General features: G+C 38.9%; 3 protein-coding genes across 3 annotated transcripts; all 3 read left to right on the top strand.

Moving 5' to 3' along the window:
• Positions 1 to 2,788: 2,788 nt before the first annotated feature.
• LOC146465843 (uncharacterized) lies at positions 2,789 to 8,127 on the top strand. Its single transcript, XM_085128069.1, has 2 exons — positions 2,789 to 4,308; positions 7,782 to 8,127. Exon 1 carries the CDS (start codon positions 2,812 to 2,814, stop codon positions 3,493 to 3,495), a length of 684 nt encoding a protein of 227 aa, XP_084984195.1. The 5' UTR covers positions 2,789 to 2,811; the 3' UTR covers positions 3,496 to 4,308; positions 7,782 to 8,127.
• Positions 8,128 to 10,963: 2,836 nt separating this feature from the next.
• LOC146465842 (uncharacterized) lies at positions 10,964 to 12,270 on the top strand. Its single transcript, XM_085128077.1, has one exon. The coding sequence runs from the start codon at positions 11,028 to 11,030 to the stop codon at positions 11,718 to 11,720; it is 693 nt and encodes a 230-aa protein (XP_084984203.1). The 5' UTR covers positions 10,964 to 11,027; the 3' UTR covers positions 11,721 to 12,270.
• Positions 12,271 to 13,676: 1,406 nt separating this feature from the next.
• On the top strand, positions 13,677 to 15,671 carry LOC146465841 (uncharacterized). Its single transcript, XM_085127976.1, has 2 exons — positions 13,677 to 14,476; positions 15,439 to 15,671. Exons 1-2 carry the CDS (start codon positions 13,759 to 13,761, stop codon positions 15,669 to 15,671), a joined length of 951 nt encoding a protein of 316 aa, XP_084984102.1. The 5' UTR covers positions 13,677 to 13,758.
• The last annotated feature ends 1,087 nt before the right edge of the window (positions 15,672 to 16,758 follow it).

The raw sequence follows: 16,758 nt of genomic DNA, 5'->3' as shown, positions 1-16,758 counted from the left end.
AAAATTACGCTGCATTAACGCCAACTTCTACTAGACCAGATTCGGAAGAAAATGTCGGTATCTTTATTTCTCTAATTTTTGGAGTACAAGTCTTTGAAACTGGTTTTTTTTTTCGTAATTTTAAGTAATTCAGCAAGTTTCACGGAAGTAGTCAACTTACGTGCAGTATGCTCTTTTTGAAATTTTACAGGACTCACATCCCATTTTGTGAAGAGAAGTGGTGACTGTCCCAACCAGCGAATATTCAAACAGAAGCCTCCCTCGCGAGCCAGTGATGTCGCCTCTTGAGACATTTGCCTGGCAACGAGGTTGCTTGAGATATTCCCAATGTGAAATGCAAGGATCAAAGAAATGACGACGAAACGTAAAGAGGTGTTTCTTATTTCAAATTTTATTAGCCGGTTTCTGGAAATACACTTACAGGGTCAGTTATTCAGTAAAACACAGTTTAGACAGTTTTTAACAAAACCACGTTCTAAGCCATTTTCAATTTTGCAAACAATCATATCTAAACATTGTCTACTACCGTCGGTAACAAGAAGGCTTGCATCCCAGACTAGAAAATTATTTATCTACTTAAACAGATTTGGAGGCCTACTAGTTGTCTTAAGCCGCCGGCTAAGTTAGACTCTGTTTAAATCACTGGCCCTTATTGTTTACAATACAACGTTACAAACTGAATGTTATATAGTCATTACTTACACTAGATTCACTGATTACTAAGTTACACCACTAATGCAGCTGTAAATTAAAGTGAGTCTGAAAATATGAGTTGAAAAGTTAAATCATGTAAGTTACAAACTTCCCTCAGATTTCAACAATCCAGAGAAGCGAAGGGTGAAAGGAGGAGAACAAGGAACGTCATTAACATTAACTTTGTTAATTTATGTATTCATTGAACATGCCGACAAAAGTGAAAAGAAGAGAAATAGAGAGAGAAAGAAAACGAGAAAGTACGCGACGAATAAGCAAAGCTCAACGCGAAAGAGAGCAACTGAGAACACGAGTAAAAGGCTAAATATCTGTACCGAACAACAGGAGAAACTGCAAGAGAGCACGAGAAAAGAGACGAAATTATACAAAAGACTGAGCAGCGGGAGAGAGGCAGTAGAACTGTATCTTTCAAATAATCTATTTTCAATGGACCCTGTTAACCTTGTGTTGGACTAGGGTTTAACGGGTTATACTCGTAAAATCAAGTATTATGCTTTTCGGCGTCACCCATGAGTCCAAGGTACTAGATCAAAATTATGCTCGTCTGCAGGCATTATGTTCCTAATTATGTCGGACTAAAATGACATTTTTCTTTCTCCACTTATTAAATAAACATTCATACACAGTCATTTACCAAAACGATAATTTTTAAAGAAGAAATGTTAGAAAATGTTAGAAAAAAGAAACAGTGCCTCGGAGCCTGGCAATAATGAGGTAACCAGGCCTTCGACTATGCGCCAAAATGCACGGGCAATAATCCGTAAGACCCCCTTGGTTGTACCTTTCCCTTCCTATCCTCATAGCCGGAAATACGTCTGCGTTCGCAGGCTATGATAATCGCCGTAGTAGCTTCTTAAACTCCCTAATAATGGGATTGAATCTGCGAGCATGCACGTGACGTCATCTCGTTAAAAATCAAGAAGAACATGCCGTATGTACTTAAAATTTGGTGAATAACCAAAGATCAGGATTCAGACTTTAGTAATAACGCCTGAAAATAAAAAATAAACAAATAAACAAAAACTAAACAAACAAAAAAAAAAACAACACAACAAAATCCGGTCACAAAGAATTCTACTTAATTCTCGGTTTTCACTGTCACGCCATTGAAAAAAAAATCGAAACCATTCCATGAATGAAGTCAAGAAATTGACATTGTATAGAGGATAAATAAATAAGGCATCTGTCCAAGTGTAAGGTCTGTGCGGAATTCCGTACTCGAGTTATTTGATAAAATGTTCCACATAAATTTATAGAGCTTAGTATGGAGACGCCATGTTTGTGTCCCTTTGAGGGGCACAAACATGGCGGCCGGAAATAGGAAAAAACATCTGGAGTTCACTTTTGCCAGAAAAGAGGTTTGTTTGCCCTTGTGAATTTTCGAATGTTTAGATTAATATTACTCCTCAAACTTGAATTTTTTAGAATGCTAAAAATCACCCGAAGAGTCATTTTTAAGATACGGAAAAGCTCTGTCACGGCCGTCCTCCTGATGTCACCCACGGTGGAAACTCGGAAATTGAAACTGTTCTATTTTCAAAAGGAAGCACGACATCGAGCTAAGAAATTGTGAACAGGCATATTTTTAGGTACTCTTTCCTTGAATGAAGGTAAAGATTTTGTAGGCCCCCCAGTTTTGAATTCTAGAATTTGGTGACGTCATGTGAAAACCAAGAATAAATAAATAAATAAATAAAATAAAATAGAGAAACAAACCCCAGTTGTTTCTTTCGTATTTGTTCTAGTCGAGGTTTGCGTTAACATAGCGTGTTTCTTTCTTTCTTTCTTTTTTTTTAAATCATGTTAAATCATGCTTTCTCCATAAGACCGTATCCGTTTAACGTCCAATAACTTTTGATGTTTGATACACGGGAACGCCCCTAATGGTTGGTCGAGTATATTAACGTTCGTTGTTGTTGTTGCTGTTGTTTTGTTTCGTTTTTTTGTTTGTTTGTTTGTTTGTTTTTTTGGCATTATTATTATTTTTTTTTTACTATTTGCGCAAAAGTTAGCAGACACTCTATTAGAGCCTCCCTTTCATGTACTTCCGGCTTCTATTCCAGTGCAGTCGCTGGATGATGCTCGTACATATTAGCCATGTACATGTTACGCTGCTGGGCGAAGATCTTCTGGTACATCGTTTTAATTGTCTATCATGGTTGCGACGTTGGCTTGGATTGGTATAATTACCATGAACTATACGAAGACAAGACAGTTTCTGGTGTTTCGATAACAGCAAATACCACCGTTGTCAAGTACTTTTTTGGTAGCTGTGTTGCCGGTTCTGTGTTCACCTTCTTCATGGCTGTGGTGTACGTATACTACATTTACTACCACTGCTATTGCATTCGCCATGCAAACTACCGATCAGTAAGCAATTCCAGTGGTAAATTCTCGATTTTTGGTGATCGTAGATGTGATAAGAAATGCGACCGTCGTTTTGTCACACTCGAATTATGTGTCTCGACTTTGGAACTTTTTGGCAAGGATGCCATTCAAAGTGGCATACTGTTTTGGCTGTATACCTCGCAATCTATTGTCACCAGGCCCAGTTGGTATTTCATAGCCTTTTCAGTCTGCAGCGTTTGCGCGCACTGTAAGCTGTGCATATGTTTTATGTCGAAATTGTGTGGATGTGGTTCCGGCGAAAAATCTTGCTGCAACGACGACTGTTCGTGTGTCAAAGCCTTCGCTCACTTCATGTGTGTCATTGGATTCATTGTCTCAGCAGTGTTTTTAGTCTTAACTGTTGTGCCTCTTGTGAAATATATAAGCGTTTGACTTCCTACAAACGCCTTTATTGCGCGAAACATCGCCAGGGCTGTAAGGCTTTTTACGAAAATCACTTGCCTAAGTAGTTGTTTTTCGTTTGTTTTTTTTTTTTAATTTGCAAACTGAACCAAGCCAATTTCTCGCTGATAAACTATAGCTAACACAGTGATCTCAGCTTTTGTATCAAACTATGGACTGGCGCTTGGGAAAACTATTAGAAAACTATGCCGACCATGGCAAAGCCACAATCAGCGAAGCTGGATGTTTGTCAAGGCCAATCTTCTGAATCGCTGTGATTTAAAAGTTACTTTCATGCTAAAACGGTCAGTCATCAGAGTGCAGTTCGTTAATTGTTAGTAAAATATTATTTAGCTTATGGTGATACACATTAACGACCGTTGTAAATTACTGTAAACCCACATCTATTTTTCTTTAATAATTATCATTATTATTGTTATTATTATTAAACGAAAAACGTGGTAACAGAGCACTACTTGTGGAGCCAATTTAAGACTTCTCTGCGTTTCCGGGAAATGGCACTGATTCTTAGAAATAAATGAATTATGAGTCATGACTCTGATGCTTTCAAACAAGGTAAATTGCCATAGCTACATAAAAAAGATCACAATCAGCGTCTGGGTGTTTGAGTACCGCACGTAATGCGAAACTGGATGTTTGTCGAGACCAATCTTAAATGCTAAATTGCCGTGATGTAAAAGTTTTTTTCATGATAAACTGTCAATCAACAGAGTGAAGTTCGCGTTTGCGGTGAATTGTTGGTATATATATTATTATATTGTCAGACACACATAAACGTAGAAAGTCGTAAAACACGGTTAAAGAGCACTCTTGTGGAGCAAATTTAACAATTCTCTGCGTTTCTGTAAAAGGGCACTGATTCTAAGAAATAATAAGTTATTCATGAACTCGATACCCTTGGATACTGAAAGTAGGTGTACCGTGACAACCTAAACTTTCACTGGGGAAAATGACCTTAATAGCAAGGTAAAGTGCATTACACTGGCTTTGCTGTCTCCACTTATGTCCAAATGCACCTAACCCTGAATTTGGGTACTTGATATAAGAAATGACCTTTTCTCATTTTCTTATGACTTCATATTTGACAGAATTACTTGTGCTTCGGTAAGAATTTAGGGTAGGTGACACCTTGTCATGTCTATAATGCAGTTCATGCACCTTATTAGCATACAATTCTGGACATACCTCCAGGGGGAGGTTTGTGGGGGGGGGGGGGGGGGGAAGGTGAGGGAGGAATGTTGGAAGTTCGATTTGATCGGCACATAAACGAACCAATCAAGATAAAAAAGGGAAACTTTAAAAAGGTCTAGACTGGTAAATGAAATTGCGTGTAACCGCACTTACTTCGGTCAGGGAAACCGCAAGTATAATCCACTGCCGCGGAAAATGTCATTTAGGGCCTTTGTTTTTCTCATTTTAAAAATACTATTTATTTATTTATTTATTTATTTATTTATTTATTCACCACGACATACGAACATAGAAAGTTACAATGAATAATGGACTAGGATTACAAGTACATAAGTTTAGAGTAAATAATAGTAGTAAAAGAAGTAAGAAGTGGCGAGGAGACCTCAAGAAACCCCCGGGCTTATACTGAGAGGTCTCCTCGGAGATATGTCGGAACTTGCTTTTGTGACGCTCTCATTGCCGTCGCTGTAGTCACAGTTGTCACAGCCGGAAATACGTCTGCGTTCGGAGGCTATAACAATTGCCGTAGTAGCTTCTTAAACTCCCTAATAATGGGATTGAGTCTGCGAGCACGTGGCTTCATCTCGTTAAAATTAAAAAAAAAAAAAAAAACATGTCGTACGTACTTAAAATCTGCTGAATTACCAAAGGTCAGGATTCAGTCTTAAGTAATAATGGCTGAAAGTAAATAAATAAATAAAAACAAAAATAAAATAACAGCAACAAAAACCAGTTACAAAGATTTCTACTTCAAAAAATAAAGGAATAAACCCCGGTTTTTACTTCTGTTTTTGTTCTAGTCGAACTTCGACTGGAACAAATAGCATGTTTTTTTAAATCAATGTTAAAACATGCTTTCTCTATAAGAACGTATCATTTAAAATAACTTCTGATGTTTCATTAATCCGGGAACCCCGCTGATAGACTATCTTATGATGATCGAGTACATTAACATTCTTTTTCAGTTGTTTGTTTGATTGTTTGCCTTTTTGCATTATTATTATTATTATTATTATTATTATTATTATTATTATTATTATTATTATTATTATTATTATTTTTACTTTTTTCCCAAAACTTAATTAGTAGACACTATTGGAGCCTCCCTTCCATGTACTTCCGGCTGCTAGTGTAATTTGTAAACATCTCGCTCGATGCTCGTACACTTTAGCCATGTACACGTTTTGCCGACGGGTGAAGATTTACTGGTACATCGTTTTGATTGCCTATCATGGTTGCGACGTTTGCTTGGATTGGTATAATTACGATAAACTATACAAAGACAAGACAGTTTCTGGTGTTTTGATTTCAACAAATACCACCATTGTCAAGTACGAGAACCCCTTTTGGATTAGTTGTCTTACCGGTTCTGTGTTCAGCTTCCTGATGGCTGTGGTGTACGTATATTACATCTGCTTTCACTGCTGTTGCTTTTGCCATGCAAACAACCGATCAGTAAGCTCTTGCGATTGTGAAAGTTCGAGTTTTGGTGATCGTGAATGTGTTAAGAGATGCAATCGCTATTTTTTCACAATCGAATTATGGGTCTCGGCTTTCGAACTTCTTTTCAAGGATGACATTCAAAGTATCATATTGTATTTGCTGTACGCCTTGCAATCTATTGTCACCAGACCCAGTTGGTATTTCACAGCCTTTACGATGTTCACCGTTTTCGCACACTTTAAGCTGTGCATATGTTTTATGTCGAAATTGTGTGGATGTGGTGTAGGCGAAGAATCTCAGTGCTGCAACGACGACTCTTCGTGTGTCAAAAAAAAAGCCGCCTGTGTTTTTGGATGTATTGGCTCAGCAGTGTGTTTCTTCTTAACTGTTGCGCCTCTTAACTAGTAATTTTAAGCGTTGGACTCCCTACAAACGCTTTTATTGCGTAAAACGTCGGCGGGGGTGTGAGGGTTTTTACGAAAATGACTTGCCTGAGATGACCTATATTAACTCGACTTGGTAATTTTTTTTCAGTTAATCTGCAAACTAAGCCGAGCCAATTTCTCGCTGATAAACTTAGTGATCTCAGCTTTAATTTGTAACAAACTGTTTGTTGGCTTCACACTACAAGCTAAGTTAGTTTCAAGTAAGCACTTGATTCAAGTGCACTTGAAAATCTCAAGTCGCACTTTAGAAAACTTGGCTTCCCACCTGGTGACAAAGTATACACTTGAAGCACAAGCTGTCAATCATCGTTCGCGGTAAAATCAGAAATGCGATTGCTCGCCGGAAAATCATGGAGCCTTTGCAATAGAAAAACGTTTTATGTTGTTTAGTCTTTATTTTGTCTTTAATTTTAACTCAGAGAGTTTTAAAATTACAGGAAATGCTTACTAGGTACTTCATTGTTTACGAGTACTTGCTAGTGGCGACAAAACAAAAGAACAGGCGACATCTTCTGAACTGAAAATCGATGGTTCAGGCTGTCTGTAAAGATGAAATTCAAATAATATCGTAAGTTTAACTATTTGTATCGGCTTTTCCTCCTTTTTTATGTTTACTTACAAAAAAGACTGTTCCATGGAGTCCTAAAACTGCGAGGCGTATCCCCAGCCATCCATTTTGATTTTTTTTTTGGATTAATTTTAGTTCACGACAAAATGTTTTTCTGTCCTGACACCGCAGCACGTGGCTTTCAGTTGGTTTCCCTTTTCCTATTGGTCAAGTACGTTCTCAAGTGTGGTGTTGGCTGTACTTGGCGGCGTACTTCGGCTTCTTTGAACTACGAACGTTTCCATGGTCACTAAGTAAAGTTCAAGTTGGTAGGTTTTACCCCTTCACACTCAAGTAGGTTTCAAGTGCACTTAGATTATACTTACAAGCTCTAGTGTGAAGCCCCCAATTGACTGGCGCTTCGGAAAACTATTGGAAAACTATGGCCACGGTAAAGCCACAATCAGCGAAGCTGGATGTTTGTCGAGACCAATCTTAAATGCTGAATTACTATGCTGTAAAAGTTAGTTTCATGCTTAACTGTCAGCCATCAGAGTGCAGTTGGCATTTGCAGTGAATTGTTGGTGTATATATATTATTATATTGTGAGATAAATGTAAAAGTAAAAGGTCGTAAAACACGGTAAAAGAGCACAACTTGTGGAACAAATTTAACAATTCTCTGCGTTTCCGTGAAATAGCACCGGTTCTAAGAAATAATTAATTATTCATGAACTCGATACCCTTGGATACAAAGTAGGTGTACCGTGGCAAGCTTAACTTTCTCTGGGGAAAATTACCTTAATAGCACGGTGAAGTGCATTACACCGGCTTGCTGTCTCCACTTATGTCCAAATGCAACTAACCCTAAATTTGGGTGCTTGATATAAGAAAGACCTTTTTTCATTTTCTTATGACTTCATGTTTGACAGAATTACTTGTGTTTCAGTAAGAATTTAGGGTAGGGGACACCTTGTCATGTCTATTTTCTTGAAGGTTCGATTTGATCGGCGCATAAACGAACCAATCAAGATAAAAGGTTTACACTGGTAAAGGAAATTGCCTGTAACCGCACTTACTTCGGTTAGAGAAAACCGCAAGTATAATTTACAATGTGTTTGCCGAGGAAAATGTCATTTACCGTCAGTAGTGTGTGTAACGAATGAATAAATGAATAAACGTTATTAACGTGTCAATAAAAGACAGAATGACTGGAACTCGGCTCAAGCCCCAGGCCGCTACCTCTGTTGATCCCCAAACCCCGATATTATGGACTCTCGCTATTACGGACACTAAACGATGTCCTGAGGGTGTCCGCTATAACAAGAGTTGACTGTACTTAGCAAAAATGATATTTGAGCACACTGTGAGGCATCCTCGGAGACCTAGGGGCAGTTAGTCGGGTAGCAGGGATTTTCGTGGCGAAAGCCGTTTTTGCAAGAACGGTTCGTCCCGTTCTTACAGTAAACTTTCGCCACGAAAATCCCTGCTACCCGACTAACTGCCCATGGGTCTCGGAGGATGACTGTGAGCGCGCGTTACACGGAAAACCAGGAAACTACGGCTTTAATTCGGCGAATTTAACGAACAGAACGGCCTGAAACCCTATTATAATAACCGTTCGTCAAAACCATTTTCAAACTTTTGTCAAATTCGCCATTTTCGCCTTATTCGAAATTTCTGTCAAATCTTCATAGTTGAAAATCTATTCAAACCATTCAATTCGTGGCTGATTTGACGACTTTGGCAAATCGCCATACTCATCAAAACCACCGTTTTTGTTGAGCCGCTCTAGGCCACCCATAATTTATATTAACTAATTTGGTAAAATTTCGCCAAATTCGCTGTTTTCGTCAGACGCCCACTCCCATTAACACTTAATTCGGTGTTTTCTTCAAATCCGTTATTTTGCCTCGGTTCTGTGAGCCAACTTACTTGCACTTTTACCAGCCATAAAACGAAAGGGTCAAAACAACTTCCTTTCATTATGGCTCAGATGGCTGGAGAATCCTGGTCAAAACAACGGATAGTCATTCGCCTTAACTTGTCCATTTCGTCGAAGTCTTGGGCGAAACCTCTTCAAATCTGTCATTTTTGCCATATTGGCCAAATCCGTCATTTTCTCTCGAGTCCTTCAAACTAACTTATTTGCATTTACTCGTGAAATTTTGGCAAAATCTTTGGTCAAATTTTGTCAAGCTCGACACTGATTTTCGTCAAATTCAGGGCCATTTCCGTCAAACCCGTCCCTTTAGCCAACACATTTGCATTTGTAAACTCTCCAAATTATGTCACAACCTTTGTCGAGGTCACTGTCGCCAATTGTGCTGTTTTGGTATTAAAATTCCTTTTCTTTCCGATCAGGTCCTTACAGGCATAATTTATACATATTTATGAGTCTAATCGCCGAACTACAACGCCGTTTTGTCATTTTTTGGAAACAGAAGTTAACTTTTGTCAATTTAATTGTTGCGTGCATTTCCTTGCCTACCTCCAACATAGTTCATATAACTTACGTATTTAGGAAATCTAACTTTATTTTAATGGTAAAAGATTAAAATTACTTATCTAAAGGTATTTGGCATTTAACCTTAACTGAAAACCAAAAACGTGCAATTTGAAGACCAAAAGAAAAAAAAATCTGAAAAAAAAAACCAAAAACCCAAACTGAAAACTGAAAAAAGTGCACTTTGAAGACAAAAAAAAATCTGAATAAAACCAAAACCAAAAACAAAACTATCAAAGGTGAGTCAAAATAAATTATGTTTTTATTGCTCTACCACAGAAATATATCTATAGGTTGTACATGGTTGTTTTAGTCGCAGAAGATGACGAATCCCTATTACAACAAGAAGCTGTTTCCAGCTTATACTCGGGCCATATTTGACTGTGTGATGCGTAAAGCCTACAATCTTTTAACAGTGATAACATCCAGCATCGCCAATTCCCTCAAATAGATAGCCTGCGAGCAAGCTCTCTTGGGGGTGGATCCTCTTTCCCCCTCCCGCCCCCCACCCCCAAAAGAGCTTGCTCGCAGGCTACCAAATAGATAGATACAGAGATATAGTGAGGCAATAAGTAACCACCAGATAGAATTGCATTTCTTGCAGTCAGAATGAAATACAGGGGAAAACGACATTTGTCATACGAATGCTTTTTATAATCCCCGCGCTTTTAAAATTTGTTAAAAAAAAAGCAAAAAAAAAAAAAAATTTTTCCTCATGCAGTAGTACGCGTCTCGCAAGTATCGATAGCAATGGACCTCTTGCCACCAGTTTTAGGGGTGTAGCTAGTATTTGAAAAAACATGTGTGGGTGCAATGTAATTGGAATTACTAACACAGCTCAACGGACTTAGTTGCAAGCGCCGAAGGCAGGATCCTCTAGGAAAGTCGGGGATATACCTCTCTCAGACTTTGGCCCCTCCTTGCAAAACACTAGATTCAAATCACTGCCTTGCTACTATTCCAACGCTTACAATCATCTGCCTTTGTCAAATTAAATCTTCATTGTGTGGTTCGTTTAATTAAAAGCAGCGCTCACCAAGCCTTTTAATCTTCATTTCGGAAGAAATTTTTGGAAAATTTCAAATGGTCCCGCAAGCAAGGGGCCGGATTTAGGATACGTCTTAACTTCGGAAGGTTTCGTGAGTATTGTCTCTCAACAATAATCTATTGTTAAGAAACAATCCGTGGGGTAAATCTTAACTTACGAGGGCTTATGAATCTACCCGGCGCAAAGTTTGGTTTTGGACCCTTTTGGCTCGGAGCCTGTGGCACGAACCCCAATTACCCCTAGATTAATTTGTCACTCGAGCCGTCTGGCTTTGCGTTTGTTATTTCCGGGTGCATAGTGCGACAGTTACAGCTTGGCCGCAATGGAAATGACGGGGATTTTATGTTGCTTGGCGAAGATTGTCTACTACATCGTTTTGATAGCCTATCATGGTTGCGACATTGGGTTCGACTGGTGTAATTACTTCGAGCTATACGCAGATAAGCCATTCTCAGGAATCGACATGATCCTCTTCTGCTTCAGCTGTGCTTTCGGTTCGTTGATCAGCTTGTGCATGATGGTGGTGTACGCATATTACATCAAGTATCACTGGGAGTGCCTTTGCCGTTGCTGTCGAGGCTACAAATTACTTTCTGATGAGGAATGCGACCATGGTTTTGTCACGCTCGAATTATGGTTCTCGGCTTTGGAACTTCTTGGCAAGGATGACATTCAAAGTGGCATACTGTTTTGGCGGCTGTATACCTCGCAAGCTATTGTCACCAGACCCAGTTGGTATTTCATAGCCTTCTCAGTCTGCAGCGTTTGCGCACACTTAAAGCTGTGCATATGTTTTATGTCGAAATTGTGTGGATGTGGTTCAGGCAAAAAATCTTGCTGCAACGACGACTGTGCCTTCGCTCACTTCGTGTGTGTCATAGGATTCATTGTCTCAGCAGTGTTTTTACTAGGATTAACTGTTTTGTCTCTTGTGAAATATAAATGTATAAGCGTTTGTCTTCCTACAAACGCCTTTATTGCGAGACTTTTTACGAAAATGACTTGTCTAAGATGATCTAAATACTTGTTGATCGTTTTTTTTTATTTGCAGACTGTGCCAAGCCAAATGAATTTCTCGCTAATGCTGACTATAGCTGACATAGTGATATCTGCTTTTGTATCAAAATATAGACTGGCGTTTGGCAAAACTATAAGAAAACTATGTTTACGGTAGAGCTACAATCAGCGAAGCTGGATAATTGTCGGGGCAAATCTTAAATGTTCAATTACTGTATGTAAAAGTTACTCAGTTCATGCTACTGATTGTGAGTCGACATTAGAGTGCAATCCGCGTTTGCGGTGAATTGTTGGTATAATATTTAGCATAGTGTGATACATGTAAGCGTAAAAGATAGTAATAAAAAAGCACTACTTGTGGAGCAAATTTAAGATCTTCTCTGCATTTCCGGGAAATTGAACTGATTCTCAGAACTATTTAATTATTCATGAGTCTGATGATATCGATGGTGTTGGATGCAAGGTAGGGCAAAGTAGGTGCACCGTGACAAGGTAAACTTTCGCTGGGGGAAATGTCCTTTTTACCGCGATAAAGTAAAGATCAGTAATTGCCATAGCTAATATAAATCAAAAAGATCACCTACAACTGAGGAGCACCCGGGTGTTTGGGTTCTGGACGTAATGTGAAACTTCAATCAGATTTTAGTCTGAAATGACAGTCATCTCCTCCCCCTAAGATGGCTGACGTTTCAGACTAAACAGATTTGAACTTTTGACAATTCGGCTTGTTCAAATTTCCGCCTGGGGCCCTGGAACGAGATTGAGCTGTTCTTCGGCTTGTCACTTCAGGCACTCCTCCCCACGATGGAGGAGTGATGACGTGACAAGCCAAAGGACGCTGTGTACGAGGCTAGCAGGTCACTTATTATCGGTAAACAGCAAAGCATATGTATAATTAAAGGCCTAGAGTGTGTCAGTAAACGTGTCTGCCTTGCAGCTTGGCCATTTAAACAAAGATCTATACAGTAGGTCTCTGACCTGCACATCAAAAGCTAACTTTATTGTAAAACATAACTGAAGCAGAAAAATTCATGAAACGCATAAATGTGTTTGCAGAGAGTTTCGCTTAAAGGTGCTCTCGCCACTGCGTAAAACTAAAGCATGTATCTTTTACAAGACTACATATCCTATTTAATCAGAAAACCCACAAGGGTTGAAAGGTGTAACTCCCATATCTTTTCCTTTTCTTTGCCAAAAACGTGTGAATGTTTAATCCAACATATACCATATTTGGAAAAGGAACAACAGATTTATAAACCAATCAAATCACTTTATTATTGTGACGCAATTTCCGCTCCATGTTTTCCAAATATGGTGAACGCGCTTTACACATTTCAACTCTCTTATGTGTTTGATTCAATAAAGTACTGACGTTTGGAAAAGCAGGAAAGTACGTCTTTAATTTGGCGGATTTCACAAAATGGCCTCAACCTGCACTGTTACTAAAATAAAGTCAAAACCAATTTCGAAGATTAGCGGCCATTTTCGCCAAATTCAAAATTGTTTTCAAATCGCCAAAGTGGAAAATCTACTTACTATTCTTCAGGCTAGGTAGCTGATTTGACGAATTTTTGGCAAATCTGAGAAAACTTTGTCAAGCTGCCATTTTCGTCATATTCGTGAAATCCGCCGTTTTTATCAAGCCCTTCTAGGTCAAACATAAGTTATATTAACTCGACTTTTTGGCTAAATTTTGTCAAATCCGCCATTGTTTTTGTCAAACAGCCAGTTTAGCCAAATTCGCTGTTTTCAAACTGCGAACCGTTAGACAGGCGTTTGCTTGTTTATCTTCTTTTTTAAACCAACGAAGGCCGAAAATTTCGGCCGAAACATCTTTAATATACTTTTTAATAAACGTTGTGTTTTAACGGTGTTTCAAGTCAGAGTTCAACATGTGTTATGTATTCCTGACTGTAATTCTAGTATTTGGAAGGTATTTTTTACTAAAATTAGTTTCAATTTGCTTTAAAAACCGCTTTCACTGTTGGAAGACCTGTTCAAATTCTGTCAAACAGTCGCATTTGGGTCAGTACCAAATGCTGAACTTTCAAGCCTCGTTTTCATGTTACTTCCGGCTTCTGATTCAGTACGCTGTGACCATTTTGGCGATGTATATGTTCTGCTGTTTCTTAAAGATTGGCTATTACGCCAGTTTGCTTTTCTACTACGGATACGACGCTGACATGGATTGGTATAGTTACCATTTACTATACGACAACAAGCAAATGTGTGCAGTCGAGTTCCTCTTTTGCTTCACCTGTGCTTTCGGTTCGGTGATGATCATTCCCTTGGTTGCGGTGTATGTATATTACATCTGGTATCACCTTTACTGCATTTTATTCGCGGACTACGAATCAGTTCCGTACAAAGAAGATGCGTGCACCATCCGTGGACGTGAACGTCAGTGCGATAAGAAGTGTAATCGCCATTTTGTCTGGCTTGAATTATTGTTCTCGATGTTGGAATTGCTTTTCAAGGATGGCATTCAAAGTGGGATCGTGTTCTCGTTGTACAACTCGCTGGATTCCAGTTTGGCAAGACCCAGTTGGCATTTCATAGCCTGCAGCATTGGTGCGCACGTGAAGCTGATTGCATGTTTCTTTACGAAATTATTTGGATTTGGTGAAGGCGAAGAAGGTTGGTTTAACGCGTACGACTGCGGGGGCGGCAAGACTATCGCTTGTATTATTGGATTGCTATTATCAGTGCCGCCGATGGTCCTTTCCGTCTTGTCTCTAGTGATAGCCCTAGGCGGTTGACCTCCTTCAGACCCTGGGAACTTCAACATCAGCAAAGAAAGCGGCCTTTTTCAAGGAGACCTTTTTTGTTTCACATAAACTGAAGATCATGGATTGAATTTAGTGCGGATAGGATCGCCGTCCTGTTTACCTGTATAGAGTTGCAGTTAATTAGTGACAATTGATCAACTGTGCTTGAAAATGATCACTACTTCGGCTGTCAGTGTAGTTTTGTACCGGTGTAATTAACTGTGGACTGCTGTTATGAGCAAACTGTATTCAGGTGACTACTAGGGAATTAATATTAATTCACACTGACTTATAGAACATTGTAGAACATGTTTCGTTACAAGTCTTAAGGCCCTTGATTTTTTGCGTGCAATCTGAAGTATACTAATTCAGCAATTTTCTAAATATTTTAGCTTAGAATAGGATTTAGACGTTTAGCACAAATGATGGGAAAAGAAAATGGCTGCAACTGATTCACGTTCCAAAAAATAAAGAAAGAAAGATCAAGACCCTGGATTTTTCTTAGGTGCTTGTACATTTTAGCCATGTACTTGTTATGCTGCTGGGCGAAGATTTTCTGGTACATCGTTTTGATTGTCTATCATAGCTAAGACGTTTGCTTAGGTTGGAATAATTGAATTACCACAAACTCAGTGTTGTCACGCACCTCCTTTGTATTAGTTCAATGTGCTACCGGTCTGTGTTCAGCTTTTTCATAGCGGTGGCGTGCGGATATTACATCTACTACCACTGCTATTGCATTCACGATGCAAACTACCGACCACTACGCATTTCACTACGATATTTCGATGGTAAATATTCCATTTTTAGTGGTTGTGGATATGATAAGAAATGCAACCGCCATTTTGTCGCACTCGAATTATGGGTCTCGGCTTTGGAACTTTTTTTCAAGGATGACATTCAAAGCATCATATTGTTTTCGCTGTACACCTCGCCATCTATTGTGAGTGACACCAGGCCCAGTTGGTATTCCGGCCATAGCCTTTACGGTGTTCACCGTTTGCGCACACTTTAAGGTGTGCATATGTTTTATGTCGAAATTGTGTGGATGTGGCGAAGAATCTCAGTGCTACAACGACGACTGTTCGTGTGTCAAAGCCGCCTGTGTTTTTGGATGTATTGGTTCGGCAGCAGTGATGTTAGGCGCAGTTTCCGTTCGATGTTTTCCACATATATACTAAGCAAAAACACACTGTGAGCGAGCGTGACACGGAAAAGCAGGAAACTACGGCTTCAATTCGGCGAATTTAACAGAACGGCCTGAAACCCTATTAGAATAACGTCAAAACCATTTTCAAAATTTTGTCAAATTCGCCATTTTCGCCTAATTCGAAATTTCTGTCAAATCTTCATACTTGAAAATCTACTCAAACTATTCGTGGCATGATGGCTGATTTGACGACTTTGGCTAATCGCCATATTCGTCAAATCCACGACACCCATAATTTATATTAACTATAATTTGGTAAAATTTCGCCAAATTTGCTGTTTTCGTCCAACGGCCATTATTGACAAATGCGGTATTTTCTTCAAATCCGTCATTTTGCCTCGGTTCTTGTGAGCTAACTTACCTGCCCTTTATCAGCCATACAACAAAAGGGTCAAAACAACTTCCTTTCGTCATGGCTGGAGGGGCCGGTCAAAACAACGAATAATCATTCGCATTAACTTGTCCATTTCGTCGAAGTCTTGGGCGAAACCTCTTCAAATCTGCCATTTTCGCCATTTGGCCAAATCTTGAGTCCTTCAAACCAGCTTATTTGCATTTACTCAGGAAATTTTGGGAAAATCTTTGTCAAGCTCGACACTGATTTTCGTCAAATTCAGGGCCATTTCCGTCAACCCTTTTCTTTCCGATCATGTCCTTAGAGGCATGATTTATACATATTTATGAGTCTACTCGCCGAACTTCAACGCCGTTTTGTCATTTTTTGAAACAGAAGTTAACTTTTGTCAATTTATTTGTTGCGTGCATTTCTTGCCTACCTCCAACATAGCCCGTATAGCTTACGTATTTAGGCAATCTAACTTTATTTCAATAGTAAGAGATTAAAACTACTTATCTAAAGGTATTTGGCATTTAACCTTAAACTGAAAACTGAAAAATGTGCACTTTGAAGACAAAAAAAAAAAAAAGAGAATAAAACCAAAACCAAAAACAAAACTATCAAAGGTGAGTCAAAATAAATTCTATTTTTATAGCTCTACCACAGAAATAAATCTATAGGTTGTACATGGTTTTTCAGTCACAGAAGATGACGAATCCCT

Source organism: Pavona decussata, unplaced genomic scaffold (assembly GCF_977016875.1).
Source record: "Pavona decussata unplaced genomic scaffold, jaPavDecu1.1 SCAFFOLD_155, whole genome shotgun sequence".
Classification (NCBI taxonomy): Eukaryota; Metazoa; Cnidaria; class Anthozoa; order Scleractinia; family Agariciidae; genus Pavona; species Pavona decussata.
This window is presented reverse-complemented; position numbering and strand designations above follow the sequence as displayed.